Here is a 24,298-nt window from a genome sequence, read left to right as displayed (position 1 = left end):
AAAAGAGAAAGGCAAACAAAGAAATAGACTCTTAACTATAGAGAATAAACTGATGGTTACCAGAGGGGAGGTGGATGGGGAGAAGGTTAAAATAGGTGATAGTGGTTAAGGAATGTATCTGTCATAAACAGCACTGAGTGATGTATGGAATTGTTGGAATCACCATATTGTACACCTGAAACTAATTAATATAACACTGTATGTTAACTATACTGGAATTAAAATAAAATTTATTCCAGTAAAATTCCTGTAAAAGGGCAACCCAGCTCATAGTGCCAGACTCAAAGCAGGAAAAAAAAAAGGGCATCCAGATTAGGAAGAAGGCATGGCAAAATGCCAAACTGGTTGTATACAAGGTAGTTTATCAAAGAAGTAAAAATATTAAGGAAAAAGAATGTCACATTTCTCACTGTAATAGAAAAAAAATGTATAAGTACAGAAAGGAAATAAACTACAATTAACCTTGTGGTTTTGTATTAAAATTGGAGGTAAATAATCTTTAAAATAATAAATAAAATAAAATAAAATTGGAGGTATGTGAATTTATAGTTTTGATATACACAGGTTAGGAAAATAAACATTATAAATTATACATAAACATAAATTATATTTGTGTGTATATAATACATACATAGATCTCAGTCTACCAAGAAAGTCTGAGAGCAGTGACATACCCATAGTAATGAGTACAACAGTGCCCAGATCTTTGCTTCTACATACCATTTGCCATTAAAAGGAACCAAGGCAACATGGAGAAATGATTCATTCCAGTGCAGGGTCAGATAAATTACAAAATGATCCTGGCATATTTTGCTTTTATCTAAAAGCAGGAAAATGCTGAAAGAATGAAGACATATCCAAAGAACTCAGTAATTGGCTTTATGGACTTCCACTCACCAAATCAAGGGTGAGTTGAGCAACAAAATAAATTACAGTCATAGATTTTAATCCATTGAAAAAAACAATGAATCTATACTGATATAAACAAATATACAACTATAATAAAATTTTTATTAGAAACAATATTTACATAATTTCAAAGTATCTCCCTACAAAATACTCTGATTACAAAGGGGAAAAGAGTTCCTTTTCAATGGAGAAAGTTATCAGATACTACCTTAATCAAAGTGAACATCACCAATAGTGAAAATGAAATCATGAACTGTCTGATAGGATTCAATTATAAGAACAAGAAATTTCTTCTGTAATATTACTGCCAAAGACATACAACTAATTCTTTTTTTTTTTTTAAGATTTTATTTATTCATTCATGAGAGAGACAGAGAAAGGCAGAGACACAGGCAGAGGGAGAAGCACGCTCCATGCAGGGAGCCTGACGTGGGACTCAATCCTGGGTCTCCAGGATCACACCCTGGGCCAAAGGCAGCGCTAAACCACTGAGCCACCTAGGCAGTCCATACAGCTAATTCTAATCATGAGGAAACGTCATTATAAACAGACATTGAAGGACATCTACAAAATAACTGATCTGTATTCTTTAAGAGTGTCAAAGCCATAAAAATTACACAATGACTGACGAACTAGTCTAGATAAAAGAAATTAAAGAGATATGACAAACAAATGCAACCCAAGATCCTAAGCTGGATCTTTTTGCTCTACAACACCTTATTAGGACAACTAGTAAAACCTCACTGGGGTATGATAATTAGATTTTAATTATATGTTAACATTAACTCACTGATTTTGATGGTGTTGTTATGGTTTTATAAGAGAATGTCCTTGATTGTAGGAAAGATAAATTATAGTTTTGGGGATAGTAGGGTATAAGATGGCACACTACTCTTAAATCATTCAGGAAAACGTAAGTTCTTTATATTGTACTTCTAATATCTCTGTAAGTTTATGATTCTCCAAACTAAAAAGTATCCAAATGTCTACCAATTCCTTCTGGATAAATGTACACACTACAGGAATTTAATTTCCCTTGTCACTGTGGTTAGTGAAGGCTTAATAAAATTGTGTTTCAATGGTACAAACAATACATTATTGTATTAAGTATGCCTTCAGTTCTGTGGAAGTAATTACTATCTTAATTTATAAATTCAGTAAGTTTAAAATTTAATGAAATAACATGACATAATAGAGCTATAAAGCTGAAAATCTCCCAATCCAGCTTTTACCATCTTCTATCTATGCTCTCATATTTATGCCTCTTCTGGGTGGGTAAATGAAGACCTCTCCCAAATTCCTTATTCCTGACATTGAGAGTAAGGAATGTAGATATGTTAGTGGTTCATGAAGTGATCTTGTTCGGGAAATTCTGTTTGTTTGGGAAATTGACATATTTCAATTTCTTCACTTTACATAAAGGAAAATGAGGCTCAGGAAGACAAAGTATCTTATCACAGGATCATGTAATAAATCATTAGTAGGAAAAAATAATTTACTTAAAATCTACAGATAGGAAACTCAATAAAATCAGGAAAATATCTGTATGAAAATAAATTCAAAACAGAAATAGAAATCATTTTACAAAGAACCAAAAAAATGTAGAGCTGAATAATGCAATGAATGAAATGAAAAAATGCAAAAGAGAGAGCTTTATGGCCACAATGAATTGAAGAATCAGTGAACTTGAAAACAGATCATCTGAAATTATTTAATAAGAGAAGAAAAAAGAAGGTTAGAGAGTGAAGAAAGCCTACAAGAGTTATAAAACAACATCAATGGAATCAATACAAGCATTATGGGAGTCCCAGATGGAGAAAAGAGTAAGGGACAGAAGGAAGCTTATTTAAAAACTAATGGTTGAAAAAACAAAAACAAAAACAAAAAAAAAACTAATGGTTGAAAACTTCCCAAATCTTGGGAGGTAAGTGAACATCCAGATTAATGAGACTCAGAGGACTACAAAGAGAATGAACCAAAAGAATACACTGAAACACTTTATAATCAAGTTGTCAAGAACAAAGACAGAATTCTGATAGTAGCAAGAGAAAAACAACTTGTCATGTATAACAGAACTCTAATAAGATTATCTGTAGATTTCTCAGCAGAAACCTTGAAGGCCAGAAGAGAGTGGGATGATATATTCTAAGTAACAAAAGAAAAATGTGCCAACTAAGAATACTATACATAAGCAAAAGTATCATTTAAAAAATGAAGGAGAGAGATATAGTGTTTCCCAGACAAACAAAAACTAAGGGAATCAATTACCACTTGACTTCCTTATAAAAAATACTTAAGGAAATTCTTCAAATTGAAACATGCTCAACAGCAATGTAAAAACATATGAAAGTATAATTCTCATGTGTAAAGGTAAGTATATAGACAAATACAGAGTAACTCAAGACTGAATCAGTAGTAAATTACTTTTAACCCTTATATGAAAATTAAAAATAAAAATTTATTAGTGAATACACAATATAAAAAGATGCAAACCCTGGCTATAAGAACACAAAATTAAGGGGACAATTACAGTGTAGTGCTGTTGTATGCAATTCAAGTTGTTATCAACTTAAAACAGTTATAACTACAAGATATTTTATGTGAGACTTCAGATAACCATAAGATAAAAAACTATAATACATACACAAAGATAAAGAGAAAAAAATCAAAGAAAATCATTACAAAAACATCAAGTTTTTTACATTACATTTACATTACAAAAATACCATGAAAAGAGATATACAAAACAATTGTGAAAGAGATGGAAAACAATTTACAAAATGACAACAGTAATTCCACACCTATCAATAATTGTTTTAAATGTAAATATTAAACTTTTCAACCAAAAGGAATAGAGTGACAGGATAAAAAAAAAAAAGATCTAATGATATATAGCTATTCCCATTTATCTGTGGTTTCCCTTTCCATGGTTTCAATTACCCATGGTCAAATGCAATTAGGAATCAGATGACTCTCCTTCTAATGTATTATCAGAAGGTTAATAGGAGCCTAATACTATGTCATGATGCCTACATCAGTCACTACATTTCATCTCATCACACAGGCATTTGATCATCATACAGCATCACAAGAAGAGAAGGGTGAGTTGTTTTTTAAGATTTATTTATTTGAAAGAGAGAAGAGTAGGGGAAGGGGGAGAGGAAGAGGGAGAGAGAGAATCTTCAAGCAGACTCCCTGCTGAGCATGAAGCCTGACACAAGGCTCAATCCCATCAATCTCAGATCATGAACTGAGCTGAAATCAAGAGTCAGACACTTAATGGATTGAGCCCCCCAAGTCCCCCAAAGGGTGAGGTTAGTATACGATACTACAAGATATTTTAAGAAAGAGGGATCCCTGGGTGGCGCAGCGGTTTAGCGCCTGCCTTTGGCCCAGGGCGCGATCCTGGAGACCCGGGATCGAATCCCACGTCAGGCTCCCGGTGTATGGAGCCTGCTTCTCCCTCTGCCTGTGTCTCTGCCTCTCTCTCTCTCACTGTGTGCCTATCATAAATAAATAAAACAAAAAAAATTTAAAAAAAAAAAAAAAAAAAAAAAGAAAGAGAGAAAAAAGGGAAAAAGAGATCATATTCACATAACATTCATTACAATATATTATTATAATTGTTTGATTTTATTATTAGTTATTATTAAACTCTTACTGTGCTTAATTTATTTTATAAGTTTATTTATAAGTATTTATGTATAGGGAAAAAAACAGTATATTTAGGGTTCAATACCATCCATGGTTTCAGGCATCCACTAGGGGTCTTGAAACATACTCCACATTGATAAAGGGGGACTACTGTACTATCTACAAGAGAGTCACTTTAGATTTAAGGACACAAATAGGCTGAAGTACAGAGATAAATGAAATACACCAGATAGTAACCAAAAATAAAGCAGGGGTGGCTATATTTATAGCAGATAAAATAAACTTCAGGTTAAATTCTGTCTTTGGAGACAAAAAAAAGATCATTATATGATGTTAAGGAGTCAGTTCAACAGGCAGCTATAACAACTATATATGTACCCAACATCAGAGATAATAAATATAAAATATATATAAATATATACAGCAAATATCAACAGATCTACAGGGAGAAATGGACAGAAATACAGTAATTATAGGAAACTTTAATACCTCACTTACAATAATGTACAAAACATCCAGAGAGAAAATCTACCAAGCAACAGCTGATTTAAACCTCACTATGGATCATATGGACATAACAGACATACACACAGAAGTTCTCACCCTACAGCAGCAGAATACATTCTTCTCAAGTGCATGTGAAACATTCTCCAGGATAGATCACATTAGGTCACAAAATGAGTCTTTACAAACTTAAGAAGATCAAAATGAGGGCAGCCCCGGTGGCGCAGCAGTTTAGCACCACCTGCAGCCCAGGGCATGATCCTGGAGTCCCGGGATCGAGTCCCACGTCAGGCTCTCTGCAAGGAGCCTGCTTCTCCCTCTGCCTGTGTCTCTGCCTCTCTCTCTCTCTCTCTGCATCTCTAGGAATAAATAAATAAAATCTTAAAAAAAAAAAGAAGATCAAAATCATTCCAAGTATCTTTCCATCTATAGTGGCATGATACAAGAATCAAGAACAGTAAGAAAACAGGAAAATTCACAAGTATGTGGAAACTAAACAACATTCTTGGACAATTATTGTGTCCAAAAAGGGAGAATTTATTTATTTTTATTTTTTAAAAAGGGAGAATTTAAAAAGCATCTCGAAACACATAAAACCAATAACACAACATAACAAAACTTATGGGATGTGGCAAAAGCAGTACTAGTGGGTATTTTTATAATGATAAATGCCTACATTTAAAAAAGAGAGAGAGAGAAATATTTCAAATAACAATCTAATTTTACATCTCAAAGAACTAGGAAAAAAGAGAACTAACCCCAATGTCAGCAAAAGGGAATAATAAAAGTTAGAACAGAAATTAATAAATAGGAAAACAATAGGAAAAAAATCAACACAACTAAGTTATTGTTTGCAAGGATAAATGAACTCTTCTAACCCTTAGCTAGACTAACAAAAAAAGAACAAATTCAAATCAATAAAATCAGAAATGGAAGGAGACATTACAATGGATGCCTCAGAAATAAAAAAGAAACAACTACACACCAACATATTGGATAACCTGGAAAAAATGGATAAATTCTTAGAAACACACAATCTGTCAAAACTGAAGAAAGATGAAATAGAAAGCTTGACCATACTGATCACAAATAAGGAAATTGAATCAATAATTTAAAAACTCTCAAGAAAGAAAATCCCTGACCGGATAGCTTCATGGACAAATTCTACTAAACATTTGAAGAATTAAAATATCCCAGTCCTTCTTAAATTCTTCCAAAATGCAGAAGAAGAAGAAGAAACACTCCCAAAGTCATTTTATGAGGCTGGCATCACTCTGATAACAAAGTCAGAAAAAGCCAACAGAAGAAAACTACAGGCCAATATCCCTGATGAACACAGATGCAAAAATCTTCAATAAAATTCCAGCAAACCAAATTCAACGCATGTTAAAGGTTCATACACCATGACCAAGTGGGATTTAACCCTGGGATGCAAGATGGTCTGGCATATGCAAACCAATCAATTTGATAGACTACATACAGAATTTTAAAAATTCACATGTTCATCTCAATAGATGTAGAAATGCATTTGACAAAATTTAACACCCATCTATGATAAAAACTCTCAACAAAATGAGTATACAAGGTAACTTACCTCAACACAATAAAGGCCATATATAAAAAGCCCACAGTAAACATCACCATCATTTCAGTAGAAGGCATGGATACTCATTCTTACCACTTTTTTCAAAACAGTGCTGAAAGTCCTAGCCAGAGCAATTAGACAAGAAAAAATAAATAAAAGGCTTCCAAATCAGCAAGAAGTACAATTTTCTGTTTGGAGATGACATGATCAGATATGTAGAAAATCCTAAATACTCAACAAAAACAGTGTTAGAACTAAAAAATGAATACAGTAAAGTTGTAGGATACAAAACCAACATATAAAAATCAGCCTTATGTCTATATACAAACTATCCAAAAAGGAAATTAAGAAAACAGTCCCATTCACAACTAAAAATATATTTAGAAATAAATTTAACCAAAGAGATAAAATATTTGTACACTGAATATTATAAAACATTGATGAAGGAAATTTAAAAAGACAGGTAAGTGGAAAGATATCCTGTGCTCATGGATGGAAGGATTACTATTGTGAAAATGTCCATATTACTGAAAGTGATCCACCACTTCAATGTAATCTATGAAAATCAGAATGTTAATCTCTACAGAAATAGAAAAAAAAATCCTAAAATTCATACAGAACCACAAAAGCCCCTAAAACCAGAAAATAATAGCCAAAGCAAACTTGAGCAAGATGAACAAAGCTAGAGGTATCATGCTTCCTGATTTCAAAATATATTTCAAAATTACAGTGACAAAAACAGTATGATACTAGTATAAAAACAGACATACTGGTTAATGGATCAGAATAAAGAGACCAGAAATCCATGCAACTACAGCTAACTGAACTTTTTTTTTTTTTAAGATTTTATTTATTCATTCATGAGACACACACAGAGAGAGGCAGAGACATAGGCAGAGGGAGAAGCCGGCTCCTCATGGGGAGCCTGATGTGGGACTTAATCCTGAGACTCTGTGACCACATCCTGAGCTGAAGGCAGACACTTGACCACTAAGCCACCCAGGTATCCCAACAGCTAACTGATCTTTAACAAGGGTACCTAGAATATACAATGGGGAAAAGATAATCTTCAGTAAATGGTGTTAGAAAAACTGGATATCCACATGCAGAAGGCAAATTAGATTCTCATCTCACACCTTATACAAAATCTCATACTATATACAAAAATCAACTCAAAATGGGTTAAAGACTTAAAACATAAGGCCTGAAACCATAAAACTACCAGAAGAAAAAACACAGGGAAAAAGCTTCTTGACGTATAGGCAGTGATTTTTTGGATATGACACCAAAAAGCACAGGCAATGAAATTAAAAATAGTCTACTAGAACTACATAAAACTAAAAATCTTCTGCAAACAAAATAATCAACAGAGTGAAAAGGCAATCTATAGAATTGGGAGAAACATTTGCAAACCATGTATCTGATTGGGGTTAATATCCAAAATAAAAAAAAAATCCAAAATGTATCAGAAGCTCATACATTCCTAGCAACAAAACAAAACCAATATAAACACTGGACTGAAGACCTGGATAGACTTTTCTAGAAAGAAGACATACAAATGGCCAACAGGTATATGAAAAGATGCTCAACATCACTAATTATCAGGGAAATGCAAATCAAACCCAAAGAGGTATCTCCTTACACCTATTAGAATGGCAATGACCAAAAAGACCAGAGATAACAAAATTGGTAAGGATCTGAAGAAAAAGGAACCTTCTTACTACCTTAATCAACTAAAGAAAGTTTATCATATGCTTAAACAAATTGACACTATGATGTGAGTTACCTAATTAAGGATCCATCAGGATCCTTCCATTAAAAATATATTTTGGCCTTTGTAATCAATGTTATCTATAGATAGTTCAAAATGATGTATTTTCTCCCCTAACAATCTTTATTTTACTTTGTATCTCATTTTATTGCTTGTCTTCTCCCCCTCTACCCTTGAATGGAAGCTCCATAAAAGTAAAGACTTTCGTCCTTTTTATTCATTGCTGTATCTCCAGAGCTTAGAACAGTGCTTGGCATATTACAGACCTTCAAAAAATATACTTATTAAACAATCCTTGTTGTATACCTCTGTATTCTTTCTATATGAGACTGTGAACAACTTACAGGCAAATGTGATGATTTTGTCATTTCTGTATTTGCAGTTCTTAGCAAATAATCATGACTTGCTTAATGCTATTTTAACTTTTTTAAAGACCACAGTTAATCAGTTATAATATATACGCCTGACTTGGCTTTTTCATCTATAAACTGTTAAAAATAACATATTTAATTATACTACAGTAAGAAATAATGAAGCTAATTTTAATATTTCTTTTTAAAATAAAAGATGAGGAAAAATCCTACTAATTTGAAACTCAACGCTTTCAGGGAAGAACTCCTAAATTGTATACTATATGAATTTTTCTCAGCTTTGTTTTGCTAACCCACATATTTATTGGACATTTTACTAATACAATGTTAAAATATCAAATTATTTTTAAAGCAGTACTAAGTCGTTTTACCTGTAATGCTTTTAATGTTTCCTTCAATCCTTCTATTTCTTTTTCTTTTATTTCTGTAGCAAGTTGATATTTTCCCTTTAGGTTAAAAAAAAAAAAAACCTATATTTCAGTACTTTCCAGTGTAAATGGGGAAAATAGAAAAGTTCAAGAAAAAAAACCTCTGCTTTAAAACTAACACTTCACAGCTTCAAACTTGGATCTGCACCACAATTTACATCTCTAATGACTTCAAAATACCATGAACTTACAATAAGGCCTTTATAAGATTACAAATATCATGGAATAAAAGATTATAGCAAATCACTTTATCAGTATTAAACAAATATTTATAACATTTATGGAGGCCTCGGTGTATGATGATTTTATTAGAAGAACATTCCACAGAATTTATGGACGCTATATAATTATTTAATTCATAGAGCTAGAATAAATATATTCTAATTAGTTACAAGTATATTTGTCTTATAAAGATATGGAAGAATTTTTTAAAGGCCTTTATAAACAGTATGATCACTGATATAATAAAACATGTATTAACTATTAAATAATCAGAGAAAATATTTAATTACAGGTGAATTTCTAGTTCAGAGTTGTATCTTCTTTTCCCATTGGTCTGCATCCAGATGCAAATCATTTTAATGTTTTTTTAAACAGGTAATTACATCTAGTAATTACATTACTAGAAACACTGCAGTAAAACAGAAAGAGCATTAATTTGGAGGCTGAAGAGATCTAAGTTCTAGTCCCAACTTTGCCACTTCAGAATAAGGGCTTTAGCAAGTCATTTAATCTTGCTATGATTCACTATTATCAACCATAAAATGACAGAGGTAACATGATTTCCTTGGGTCTTTACAATATCTAAGGTTTTAAGCAATTCACAGTCTCCATTTACCTATTGCTAATACTCCTTTTCATTGTGGTGAACTGATCATTAAATGCACTTAACTATGCTTTAAATTATTAAAAAATTAATAAATACCTTTTCTTCTTCCAAGGCACACATCTTCATTTGCAACTGATAAGCAATTTTAAAAATTAAAATACTGGTAAGGAAATTGTTAACAGTGATTTACACTGGTCAATGAGATTATAAAAAGATTTTACGTATCTATACTGTTTGAACTTAATACAATATGAACATGCTGCCTTTACACTGAGAAAATAAAAGACATAAAAGGAGGCAAAAAGCCAGTCACCAAAAAAATGAACAATTTAATCACATGATTAGGGATGCCATCATCCTTGAAAATTTAATTTTTCCTTCCACAAGTTTGTTTTCTTAAACGTTTCAATAGTTTGCCATCTACTCTTAAATAATAACATGTAACATTTTCTGAAGGCACACTTTTTAAATTTTTTTAAAATTTTACTTTGAAGACACAAAATAAATTTATTTTATGAAATCTGTATCATTTGTATTAGCATTGGCAGTATTTTCTGAAATTTTTTAAAAGATGCATGTAGCTGTCTAATAAATAAATAGTGATATTTTAAAACAGAGTAACTAGGGTCAACATGCCAAAGAAAAATAAATATTTCAAGCAACACAGGATACTAGGCAAAACTGACAAAAAATTTTTCTTTGGAACTTCTCCATCTCATTTTCCACATCCCTCACTTACATTCAAGAATCAAGAAGAGGAGAAGGGTGGGCAGGCGAGGGGAGGAAAGGAAATAAACAAAAACAAGGAGAAAAAAAGAGCCCAAGAGCACTTTCTCCACTACCCTTCAGATACCCAGACATTGTTATTTTGCCTAAAGTCCCTTGTGAGAATATGAATAATAGTGAAGGGGAATATAAGGGAAGGGAGAAGAAATGTGTGGGAGATATCAGAAAGGGACACAGAACATAAAGACTTCTAACTCTGGGAAATGAACTAGGGGTGGTGGAAGGGGAGGAGGGCGGGGGGTGGGGGTGAATGGGTGACGGGCACGGAGGGGGACACTTGACGGGATGAGCACTGGGTGTTATTCTGTATGTTGGTAAATTGAACACCAATAAAAATTAATTTATAAAAAAAATAAATAAATAAATAAATAAAGTCCCTTGTGATAAGAGAGACGTAAACTTGCCCTCTCCTAGAAAATACTATATGGTATATTTGACTTCTGCTTCCTAAGTTTTCAATTAAAATTCCCATAACTTTGGTGAGGCCAATCTCAGACTAAAAGGAAGAAAAGTTCATTTGCTTCAACAACCCTATACTACAGTGTGCATTACAATTGACCTCAACCAACTAGTAATTTATCTTATGTAGGTATATTTCTTTTTATGCATTTCACTTTCTAAACACACACACTCGTGGGAACACAAAAAAGAGGGAAGGAAAAAGAAAGAAATAATGGTGATGCTGGAATGACTATAAGAAAACAGTTGGGCAGCCCGAGTGGCTCAGAGGTTTAGGCCACCTTCGGCCCAGGGTGTGATCCTGGAGACCCAGGATCGAGTCCCACGTCAGGCTCCATGTACCGATCCTGCTTCTCCCTCTGCCTGTGCCTCTGCCTCTCTCTGTGTCTCTCATGATTAAATAAATAAAATCTTCAAAAAAAAGAAAGAAAAAAGTTGACAGGATTTCTCACGAGCACATCTCTTACACTTAGATTTTCTAACGAGGGGCTGAAGAGAAATCTGAAGTTAGAAAGAAGAGCTATACAACTCAAAATAACTTTATGAGGTTCTGTTCATTTTTTAAATAACATACATATATGTTTTTCTCTGCTCTTAGTTGCTGATAGTTAATATTTATGGAGGCTTCAGTGCATGATGATCGCATCTCCTCATTCTTCACATCTCCCTCCTTGTATCTCAGTTTTTTATCAGTGTTCTAGTGTTCTGGCTTGGGTAAAGGAGGAAAGCAGAAAAGGTAAGAGCCTAAGATCCTCTCATCAGAGAGGGGAGAAGGGAGAGAAGGAACAAGAGCACAGACACATCACTGACCTAATTTATTTAGGAGAGATGAAAATACATCTCAAAAAAAACTAGTTTTCCCAATTTCCCTCCTTAACTCCTACTACATATCACTTGTGATTCAAAGAACTCTAACTCCTGCTTCCATTAATACTCTTTTGATTTTCAAAGTGATATGCCATAATATTCATATGGGGGCAGGGGGTGAGATATTTGAAACTGTAGTGTTCACCTATCCTTATAAAATTACCTGCTTTTTAAAAACTGCCAAAGCTTCTTTATGTTGCTTTGCTAATGTTTCCTTTTGATTCTGAAGAGTTTCCTATTTTAAAAATTATGAAAAGTTAAAACATAAATTTGAGCAACTTATAAATTTGAGCAATTTTAACTTTTACTTAGGTTCACAATTTAAATAAAAGTTAAACATTTATTGCATATATTACTGTATGCTCTTAAATGCAACTTTAAAGCAATCCTACGATTTTTTTTTTACCTGTCAACGAATCAGCATACAATAATTATGCTTTCAGTTGCATCTTCACATTAAAACACATTTCCTTAAAATTTTTAAGCTGTAAACATGGCTCAGGGTGCCTGGGTAGCTCAGTTGAGAGTAAGCATCCAAGTCTTAATTTCGGCTCAGGTCGTGATCTCAGGGTCATGGGATGGAGCCCCACATGGGGCTCCATGCTCAGTGGTGAGTCTGCTTGAGATTCTGTCTCCCTCTCTCTCCTTACCTCTCTCCCCACCCTGCTCTCTCTCTCTCTCTCTCAAATAAATAAACCTTTAAAACACGGAAACACACACACACACCTCTAAACATGGTTGATCCCAAAGCTTTCAAGAAAATATTTCATCAAAAGTTATTAAAATTAATAGTACACAAGAAGCCTATATAGTCTTTTAGAGTTCCCAAAGAAACCCATTTTATAATCTAAACACAAATGTTCACCTGAGACACAATTCTTTAGATTTACTGAAGTAATTTTTTAATATCAAAATGACCACGGGGCATTTTTTAAAAATCCACATGTGACTTTTTTTTCTTCTCTCCCTCCTTTTTTGATAAAAGTTGTGTGTTCTGTTCTTCAGATTCAAGAGGACTTCAAACTTTTTTTTCTATGTTTATTGAATAATTCTCACAATTAAAAAAATTAGATCTAAAAGTGGGAACCACTTTGAATGTTTCTGTTATTTGACTCCATGTTTCTAAATATGTGCTGATTTACCAACTTAAAAATTTTATCTGACTTCCTATTATGATAGTTGGGAGTTTGGCTTTCTTGTACAACCATCATCTAACAATCTGAGTTACATAAAAATTGTGACTTAAATCAATCTTCAGCATTTATACTATCATGACTATGCAATTTTTATTCAATGTTCAGCCATATAATATACCATAATTACATTCTACCTAACACAGCTTTTTATTTTTTCTGAAGTTAGCAATTACTTTAAAAAAATTCTTGGGGCACCTGGCTGGCTCAGTCAGAAGAGCATGTGATTCTTGGTCTTAAGGATCTGAGTTTGAGCCCTGTGCTAAGCACAGAGATTACTAAAAAAGAAATTAAACTTAAAAAATATTTATTTCCTACAGCTAATTAAAAAAAAAATAATACTGCCAGTTCCTAGATCTGTACCAATGGTTCACATTCCCAAATGAAAAAAAAATTGAATGGAAAAAGTAAAGTGAGAAAATCCCAAAAATGCTTAGGAAATCACAAAATGCCCAGGAAACCAGACAAGTTTAGAAAAGCTAGAAATGTTGGACAAAACCTTTCAGAGGTTATTGTCCAGTTTTCTGTGAAAATAAATTAGACTTCTAATCCACGCCTGCAAGCAAGGAAAGAATTTATTGAAGTCCTCCAGGATAGATTCTTTGAGGAGTACATTCTGATGTACATGTGACCTCTAGCTTTCTCCTCACTTTTTGTGAAACGCCTTAAGTCTGGAAATAGATGTAATATGCAACAAAAACTGGAATGGGAAATAGCCCCATCGCTAGATCTCCAAAGGCAGATGTTCAAAAAGCTTTAGAACAAAAGCAGAATAAACTGGAGGCCTTACAGATAAAACAACTTAATGCTCCCACCCCAGTCATCAAGCACTGAAGGAGTGAGCCTCTTGGTAAATACCTGTAGATATTTATCATAAACAGAAAAGGCACTGGGGAAAAACCTTTCCTGAACTAGCTAAAAAAGTGAAGGGAAAAAAAAACCAAGTGGGCAAATCAATGATAATGTTCTGAGGGCTAATCATGCACCCAACTTCCCATTTTATCCTCACACTTGCAAAGAGAAATTTCTCTAAATATTAAAAGGAACTTTGTAAATATTTTTATACCATATATCCTGCCATCATCACATAACCTCTTGCTCAGAGTCAATGAGCTACTCAGATAATGAATATCTCTAATAACCCAGAGATATTCCTCCACTGTTTCAGCCTCCAGTTGTTATCCTTGGATCCTCAAGTTAGATATTATTTTCTCCTTTATGACACGATACCCATTAACATAAGATAAAGGAATCTACTATGTAAACAGAACTGCAAAATTAAATTCTTCCCTGATTTTTTCTTTTTAGATCCCTGAGGATTTTTCTATTATAATCATATCACAGCTAATTTAGATATTGACTGTTACCTTTGTGTATAATCAAACCAAATAAAGATCTCTATGAAGTGCATTCTTCATGGACAAAATGTCTTACTGATATTAGCAGCAAACTTCTATCTAACTTTACATAAAATCTTTAAAACCAGAAGTTAAAAACTAAAGCCAGTAGTCTAAAAGCCTATAATAGAGAAAGGATGAAACACATTTTATACCAGTCTTTGAATACTGTTGTTTCCCAGTCAAGAAACCCAATGGGTGAAGATAAAGATCTGTTCAAGAAAAATAAATAAAATAAGCATGGCCCTAATTCTTTGTGGTACTGAGCCCAAATACTATTTTATCTTCAATGCTTTCTGACTCTACATATACTATATATATATATATATATATATATACACACACACATATATATATATTCTGCTTTCTATAGTGTCCCTTCAAATCAAGATGGTGTAACCTGTTTGTTTAGTCCTGGGAAAGTCAATTTACCTAGACAGCTATGCCTCAGGGGTTTAATGAGGAACCTTAAAGAACTTAAATTTCTCTGTAACTCTACTTTTATTCAATACATGGGCAAATTTTTATTGTTCTAAAGATGAGGAGAGCTCTAAGACTGACTCCATTTAACTACTTACTGCTTTAGCACAAAAAGGACATGAAAATTCCAAATAAGTTAAAGAATTTTAGAATTTTATCAGAATAAAATCCCACCTTTATCATTCATTAATTTAGCTTATGATTTGGATCTATTTCTAGACTCTATTATGTTTCAAGGAATACCTATCCATGTATGCTATACTAAGCTACCTTAATTACTATGGTTTATAATAATATATTTAAGAATCTAGTGTAGCTATTTCATCCTGTTCTTTTTCAAAAATTTCCCACTCTGATATGTTTATTTCCACATAAACCTTATAATCAGTCTAGGAACAGCAAACACCATCTTGGGACTGGATTATATTAAACATACTGATTAACTTAAGGATTTGGATAACTTTATACTGTTGACTCTCTATCCAAAAACAGATATGGCTTTACATTTTTAACTTGCTTGGAGTCTCTGCTTGTACTTGGCATTTATCTGGTTTTTCCTTGTGCAGAGAGGTTTGAGATCTCTGCCTCATAAAATCCTGCTCTAGCTTAACTCCCATATTCTACACAACCTTGTGGGCCTGTCTGGTCTCAAAATTCCCATCATTTCTAGTTTGAGCTATTCACTGTCACGTGAATTCTGACATGTTACCTCCAAGTTCCCGTTTAAATACTGCCAAATAGTGAAGGGGGGGTCGTAATAATTAAGATCTCAATTTTTAGCTATTAAGATACTTTGGTGGAAAGGTATGTGAAGCACTATCAAAAAATGCTTCCATATAAATAAGGCTAGAGAGACTCAGATCCGATGATACTGGTGGTTATGTCTTTGTTTTTGGGTTTTAAGTGGGCTCCACACCCAACATGGGGCTTGAACTCATGACACCAGGATCAAGAGTCACAGGTTTACTGACAAAGCCAACCAGATGTCCCTCTGCTACTGAGTTTTTTTTAAAATATTTGGTTATGGTATATAATAACAGCCTGGGAAAATAAAGAGGTTTTACTTCTTAAAAGATATTCTTACTCCATTATAACACATATTGTGTTTCTAAAGTATTAAATACATCATAGTAGTCTGCAGCACTATTATCAAAAAGCCTGAAAGAAATTTTTCATTCTCAAGGTTCTGGAGGCTCAAATGTTATTAAAAACAGTTTTAGTCAGAATTCTCTTAGTACTTCGCTTAAAATAATATACAATCCCCAAATATGTTTAGGAAATTTAAAAATTCAAATTTCAATTAAGTTAGAATACTTCTTTAAATAGATGCTAAAAAGTCTAACCTGAAATAAAAATTAATATACACATCTTTTGAAGTGCCTGAGTGGCTCAGTACATAAAGCATCCGACTTTGATTTTGGCTCAGGTCATAATATCAGAGTGGTGAGACAAGCCACACATCAGCTCCATGCTCAGCAAGGTCCGCTTGAGTTTCTCTTCCCTCTACCCCTCCCCCACCCCTCAAGTGTGCTTTCCCATGCACTCGCGCGCTCTCGAGCGTTCTCTCTCTCTCTCTCTCTCTCTCTTTCTCTCTCTCTCTCTCTCATAAATAAATCTTTTTTAAAAACTCACCTTTTGCCATCTAAGTTCTTGGATCTCCATAATAATTTTACCAATCTGCTCTTCATATTGAGTTTCTGCTTCCTAAATCAAAAAGAAAAATGCTAGGAAAATCAGGATTTTAAAACTTTCCACTATACGTGCTGCCGAAGCGAGCACAGATTTTGAAACTTTCCATTTCGGCTCTTTCTAGAGAGATTAAAAAAGCATTCCCTCATGCTTACAACAAGAAAAAATCTGAACAAACTGCAAATTAAATAGACAAACCCATCAGAGAACTGAGATCAGATCATTCAAGTAATCCAAACTCTGGATAACTCTCTCCTGAAGGGAGAAGAGAACCACAGCATTTGCTTACCTGGTACATAAACCACTGAGTGCTGATGAACTCAGCTGGAAGTTCTTAATCGCTAAACGCAGAACGTGGACTAGTATAAGAATATGAATTCCCAGGGGCAGCAGAAATAAGGAGGCTTTATACTTTTTACCAGGTTTTTCCTCCAGATGCCCATCGGGTGCTTACAAGGAAGGATAGGAAGAATTCAGCAATCTGAGCTTTCCCCTGCGTGACTGGCTGGGGAAAAGAAGAGCAGTCACAACCCATCTTCTCTATTTCCTTTACGCTCAAGAATCTTACTCTGTAAGGGAAAGGGCAACAAAAAACTGTATTTAAGAACACTAGTGGAAACCCTCTACAGCTGGGAAAGGGGACCACGAGTCACCACTGAAAACTCTACCAAGACAGACTGGTCTTCCTTACCTCCCCTAAGTTATTGAATAAGGGCCTCATCAATAGGGGAAGGAGCAATAAAAATTACAGCAGGAGAGCTCCTGTGGAAAGCCACTGCACTGGAAGCAAGCTAGGAAATTAAAATAACAGCTCTACCACTGGGGAAGAAGCAGAAAAACAGCAGGAATACAGTAGGCATAGCATTAAAAACAAAAGAGGGATTAGAACTCTTGTGAAGACCTCACCCTGAGACAGTTTCATGTAAGTACCGAAATTTAACAAAGTCAGAGAATGCCCTTATTCCCTCCACCTGCAGCCACCACCTGACAAATTAGTATTGAATAAAAAGAATAGGGAGATCGGCTGGGAGGGCTGCGAAGACTCTCAGAGATAGCACAAAGGGAAGACTCACAGTCAAGGAACAAGGTCCAAAGCCACGCAGGAAGCAGTTATTTAGAAAAATCCTCTGATTTTGTTTAAAATCATGTAACACTCCTGAATCAGCCTATACCATAAATACAAGGTATCACTAGGGAAATCTGAACCTTCTGTTTAAAAATTTAACAGGTAGACTTGAAAAGACCCTGTAGTGTTAAAGGTATGCCCCAACATGCATAAAAAGAGCCCATCTGCAAAGCCTGGGAGTTGTTTTAGTTTCTTTTGGCTCCAGGTATTTAAGGAAATCTCTGACAAACAAAGTACTAAGCTAATCATTAAGTTAAGAACACAATGACTTCAGTGGCCACACATGACAGAAACAGCAGACTTCACAAATTTAGGAAAAGTCACTAAACAATGACAACAAGCAGCAACCCAAAAAAGGAAAAATATTATTTCCAGAGTTGCCACATATTCAAAATGTCCATGTCCAGTTCCCAACAGAAAACACAATGCATACAAAGAAACAAAGTGTGATCCTTCCACAAGCAAAAAAAATTAAAAAGAACTGTCCCTGAGCAAGTGCAGACAATGGGCTTACTAGACAAAAACTTTACATAAACAATTTAAATATGCTCTAAGAACTAAAAGAAATCATGTACAAAGATACCACAGCCATTAAAAAGTCAATAAGAGAATGCTAAAAACAAGTTTATGCTCATAAATTTGACCACTTACAGAAAAGGACCAATTCTTCAAAACTACAAACTACCAAAGCTCACGGGAGATAATATAGACAATCTAAATAGCCCTATGGCCACTGGTTTAAAAAGCTCCCCAAAAATAAATGTCCAGGCCCAAATGGTTTCATCTCTAGGAAATTCTACCAAACATATAAAGAATTAACATAACTTTTACACTCTCTTCCAGATAAGTAAAAGAAGGAGGAACACATCCCAACTCGTAAGACCTGTTTACTATGACACCAAAATTAGACAGACAGTACAAAAAAAGGAAACTAAGACCAATACCCCTCACAAGTTTTGATGTAAAAATCCTCAACAACATATTAGCTAATAGAATCCAACAACGTATGAAACGTTCTACATCTTGACCAACTAGAATTTATTCCAGATATACAAGGGTGATTCAATGTCGATAAGTTGATGTATCTCAACATATCAATATGCTAAAGAAGAAAAATCACATGACCATACTAATTGACACAGAAAGGCAACTGACAAAACCCAACACTCTTTCATGATAAAAACTCTCAGCCATTTTGGAATAAAGAGAAATATCTCAATTTGATAAAGAACATTCATAAAAACACTATACTTAAATACCATATTTGGAGATAAAAGCCTGAGTGGATAGATGGATGGATGAACAGACAGAAAAGGAAAGAGGAAAAGTAAAGAGAAAGACAAGGGGGAAAAAAAAGAAGGAAGGAAACAAATCAGAAGAAAATTGTCTCTATTTGTACAGGACATGATTGTTTACATAGAAAACCCCAAGGAATCTATAAAAAATTTCCCAAACCTAATAATTGAGTTCAGCAAAGTCTCAGGATACAAGATCAACACTCAAAATAATCATGTTTCTATATACTAACAATAAAAATGCAGAAAACAAAATTTAATACACAACATAATTTATAATCACTCCAGAGAAAATGAAATACATAGGTATACACTTAACAGACATGGATCTGTATGCTGAGTGATAGACATGGATCTGTATGCTGAGTGATAGAAACCTTACCTAAAAGAGTACATACTGCATGATTCCATTTATATGAAATGTTAGAAAAAAACTAATTGACAATGGGAAAAAAATCAAAAGAGTGGTTGCCTCTTGGGGAGGGAGTAGGAGTAGAACTGGCCTGGATAGACAGAAACATTTTATATCTTGATAAGGCTTTATATCTTATGGATCTATGATTCTCATCAAATGTACAGCTAAGATTTGTACCTTTTACTGTATATTAATTTAAGAGATAAAAAGCTGTAAACAAATGTTGAACTCTACTTAATGATTTGTAGTCTGAGGTACTCAGAAGGAAGTACATCAATGCCTGAAATTTACTCTGAAATGACCAAAAATGAAGCTGAAAGAGGGATAAATCGACGGATATGTGATAAAGCAAGTACAGGAATATGTTAATGGTGCATGAGTGTTCACTGTCAAATTCTTTCAGTTTTGCTGTATGTTTGACAATTTTCACAATGAAATGTTTTGAAGAGATCAAAAAGTGAATGTTAACAGATAAAATACATGTTTTTGTTCTGAAATATTTTCTTTATGCCTCTCTTACATGTTCTTTGACTTATACACAAATACGTATTCAAAGATAGGTTTTCATGAAAGTTGTCTCACTTAAAATGCTTTCAGCAGCAAGCAGCAACTAACCCCAACTCACAATGGCTTATGGGATTTATCTCACATGACAATGACTTCTAACATTGATTTTCAGTGGCTCAACAGTATCATCAAGGACTATGGTTCTGCCCATCTTTTCATTTTCCCATTATCTAAGTTATTTTCTTTAGGCTTCTCACCACTTGGCTGCCTAAATTGCAGGCATTATGGTCAGGAAGGGCAATACACTGTGGTAAAAAAAGTATAATATCTTAATAAAAGAATAACAAAACTTTTTCCAGAAGCTTCCCAACACATGTAATCTCTCATTGGCCATAACCAGGCCACATGCCCACTCCTAAGTCAGTCATTGGCAAGGGGAATACACTGGACCTTTATGTGTAGTTAAGATCCGTAAGGATCTACCTGAATCACATTGGTGAGAAGTGGATCCTAGGCACAGTCAGAGTTCTTCTAATATGGAATAAGGAAGAGAATGTATACCAACAGGGTATGCTATGCAATTAACAAAGTGAGGAGAAAATATAAGCTCTTCCAAAATACATAACTATGGTCAAAACATACTGAAAAACATAATAAAAATATACACATTTGCTTGGAAGAGGGGTACATATTACACACATATCTTCCCAAAGCAGTTGGATTGAAAATGTGCAAGACACTGCTTTCTTCATGTGGGCCTGGTTATACACTTCTCTTTTAAATGGGTTCTGAGATCTTACTGTGATTTAGAAACTCTTCTAAGTACTTTTCCTGTATTGATTAACTTAATCCTAGGTGTAATTTTTTGAGGTAAGTACTTTTATTATCACTATTATACAGATGAGGAAACTAAGTTAGCAAGAGAATAAGTAACTTGCCTAAACTCACATAGCAACTAAACAGCAGAGCTAATACTTGAACCTAGATGATCTGTCTCTAGAGTCTCTTAAACACATCATTTCATTATCTTTAGGAGACTGTGGGTGCTGTTGGACAGTATGGATTGCTATGATACACTCCTTTCCTTCAAAACCCTCAGAATTAAAAAAAAAAAAAACTCAGAATTTAATCTTCATATCCCACAAAAGATAGAAAGACATTCAAAATTATATTACCTATTTTAAGTATACGAGTACATTCTGAATATTTGGTACATTTCAAAATAACAACTAGAAATATATATATATATATATATATATATATATATATATATATTTTATTTATGATAGTCACACACAGAGAGAGAGAGAGAGAGAGAGAGAGAGAGAGAGAGAGAGAGAGAGGCAGAGACATAGGCAGAGGGAGAAGCAGGCTCCATGCACTGGGAGCCCGACGTGGGATTCGATCCCGGGCCTCCAGGATCGCGCCCTGGGCCAAAGGCAGGCGCCAAACCGCTGCGCCACCCAGGGATCCCTAGAAATATTTCTTGAATAGAAAAACAAATTAAGAATTGCTACAAAAAAAAAAAAAAAGAATTGCTACAAAATTTCTTAGAATATTTTTCTATTTCAGAAATCTTCGTAATAGACTAAGTTGAAAAATGTGAAAACAGTTTAAATACTAATTAGAAAAGAGGTTTTTAAAAATACAAACTTTTAGGCTATTTCATGTATATTACTGATATTTATCTTGAATACTTTGTACCTAATCAAACTAAGAAACTATCTGAAAGAATGATTAGTATTTTATTAGACAACACGAGAAATTGGGCAATTTCGTAGGAGGTGGATTTGAATTTGAAAAGGAGAATAAAAGTACCCAGTTACAGTTTTGGCTGCTTGGACATGTGCCTGCTATATGTACTATGTCCCTAAATCTGTTCAGGGTCAAGAATTGAAGAGGCCTGACCAATACACAGCACATCTTGTAAAACTACAGCCTGAAGCAAGCACTTTAAAAAAAGCATGACACTTTCTAAAGGTTATAAAGAGTAAATAAACCATCAAATTACTCTTCTTTTATTGTTTTTATAAAAACACTTAAATCCTTGTAGTCCTAAGGCAGATAATAAAAAATGAACACTTCTAAGGTTCTATATTCTTGGATACTTTATTGAAGTTACAGATGGGATTTTCTTACCAAATTTAATATATTTTTCTCATTGACAGTAAGGATTTATATTAATAACTTATGAAAGCTGCTTGAAGAACTAATGAAAGATAGAAATGAAAAGTTCCAATAGAAAAATAGTAATGTTTAATATAAAAGCATGAAGTTAAATTAAAATCCTAATAGTAAAGATATGTTATAATGTTACCTTTCAGCATTGCAGATAACACCCATTTTATCAGTTTTCCGTGTGGTATAGAGGCATATATTCTATAAATCATTATAATTATAAAGGGGTATAATTCTACTCATAGCATAACTAATTTTATAGGGCACTGAAATGAGGCTTAATGTTATTTACCACATATTTCCTTCATAATTTCCTTAGCAAATCATTGCTATTTTAGAATACTCAAATTTCCTGGCTTTTATATATTGCTAATTTAAAATTCTAAAATTCCCTTCTCTTCACATAGTTAATAAATTAATGCATCTTTTTTCTGAACTCCCATACTACTTTTCTTCATAATTTTATCATACATAATATATATATGTAAGAATATAGTAATTAATTTATATAGTATTAGGTGATGACTGATTTTCAAATTCTCTTAGGGTTAGACTGAGTAGTGGTTTTTCAAAGGTTATCAAATGAATACATATTTTAAGAGTGAAAGTTTTGTGGTAGAGCTCTTTTATCCTCACTGTATAGATGATTTGGCTGAGAAATATTGTTTGTTTAAAAACTTTCAACCCACTTCCTATTTTTAGAATCTAATAGATTTTATATTAAAGTCTGGATTTCTATTTTCTCTTCAGTAACTGGAAGGACTGATAATACAGAACTCACTGTTCTAAATGGCAACAAGTTTTTGAAGCTGACTGGCAAATGTAAGTTGAACTGAAGACAAAGGCTCTCCAGTTCAACACAATTCCTACCCTATTCATATCACATGCCAACTTACCTGAATCCTGAAGGAAATTGAATTTGTGACCCCTCTGCCATTGGTTCATCCCTACTAATCAGTTATTATATAATCTGATAAGGGAATCACCGGAAATGTTGTCTAACTTCTAAAAAACATATATTATGGATTCAATATAAATTTATCTGTTGACTCAGATTGTTTATTCAAAGATCATTAATTTTAAACAAATGTCTTTAAAATATCATCACCAATTTAGGTCCATACAGAAAAAAATGAGTAACTTTGTTTATTACAGCATAGTTAAGTATATTAAATCTGTAGTTCAGTGGAATTAAAGTTTCTTTGACTTTATTTTATTGTCTATTGTGTTTTGCTTCTTTAAAAAAACTTTACTATCTAACCCTTTATATTATGGCCAAATTTTATATTGACCGCATTAGTCAGTCCAGTGGAAGAGCTTTAGACAAGGATTAGAGACATCAGAGTACTAGTCTCTTAAAAGCTCTGGGCTTTAGGCTGGACTACAAACTATCTCAGCACTTATACCCCTAAAATTCTACAATTTCATGATCCTGAAAAAAATACTGATCATTAAGAATACAACTCTGGGGGATCCCTGGGTGGCGCAGTGGTTTGGCGCCTGCCTTTAGCCCAGGGCGCGATCCTGGAGACCCGGGATCAAATACCGCGTCGGGCTCCCTACATGGAGCCTGCTTCTCCCTCTGCCTGTGTCTCTGCCTCTCTCTCTCTCTCTCTCTCTCTGTGACTATGATGAATAAATAAATAAAATCTTAAAAAAAAAAAAAAAAGAATACAACTCTGGGGTACCTGCATAGCTCAGTCTGTTAAGCATCTGACTTCAGCTCAGGTCATGATCTCAGGGTTGTGAGATCAAGCCCTCTGTTGTGCTCCATGCTCCACACAGAGTCTGCTTGGGATTCTCTCTTCCTCTTCCACTGCCCCTTCCACTCCTGCTCTCTCTAGTGTCTCTAAAA

General features: G+C 33.9%; 1 protein-coding gene across 1 annotated transcript in view; it reads right to left on the bottom strand.

The window, feature by feature from the left end:
* The window catches only part of CCDC73 (coiled-coil domain containing 73), a 108,732-nt gene that overhangs the window by 70,003 nt on the left and 14,431 nt on the right, over positions 1 to 24,298 (bottom strand). The window contains exons 2-5 of the mRNA XM_055301111.1: positions 16,866 to 16,937; positions 12,327 to 12,398; positions 10,148 to 10,183; positions 9,166 to 9,240 (exon numbers count right to left, since the gene is read on the bottom strand). Coding sequence (XP_055157086.1) covers positions 9,166 to 9,240; positions 10,148 to 10,183; positions 12,327 to 12,398; positions 16,866 to 16,937 — 255 coding nt within the window. The remainder of the gene's footprint in view (positions 1 to 9,165; positions 9,241 to 10,147; positions 10,184 to 12,326; positions 12,399 to 16,865; positions 16,938 to 24,298) is intronic.

This window comes from Nyctereutes procyonoides, unplaced genomic scaffold (genome assembly GCF_905146905.1).
Source record: "Nyctereutes procyonoides isolate TBG_1078 unplaced genomic scaffold, NYPRO_anot_genome, whole genome shotgun sequence".
Taxonomy (NCBI): Eukaryota; Metazoa; Chordata; class Mammalia; order Carnivora; family Canidae; genus Nyctereutes; species Nyctereutes procyonoides.
Note: the sequence above shows the minus strand (reverse complement) of the source record. Positions and strands in the feature narration are given on the sequence as shown.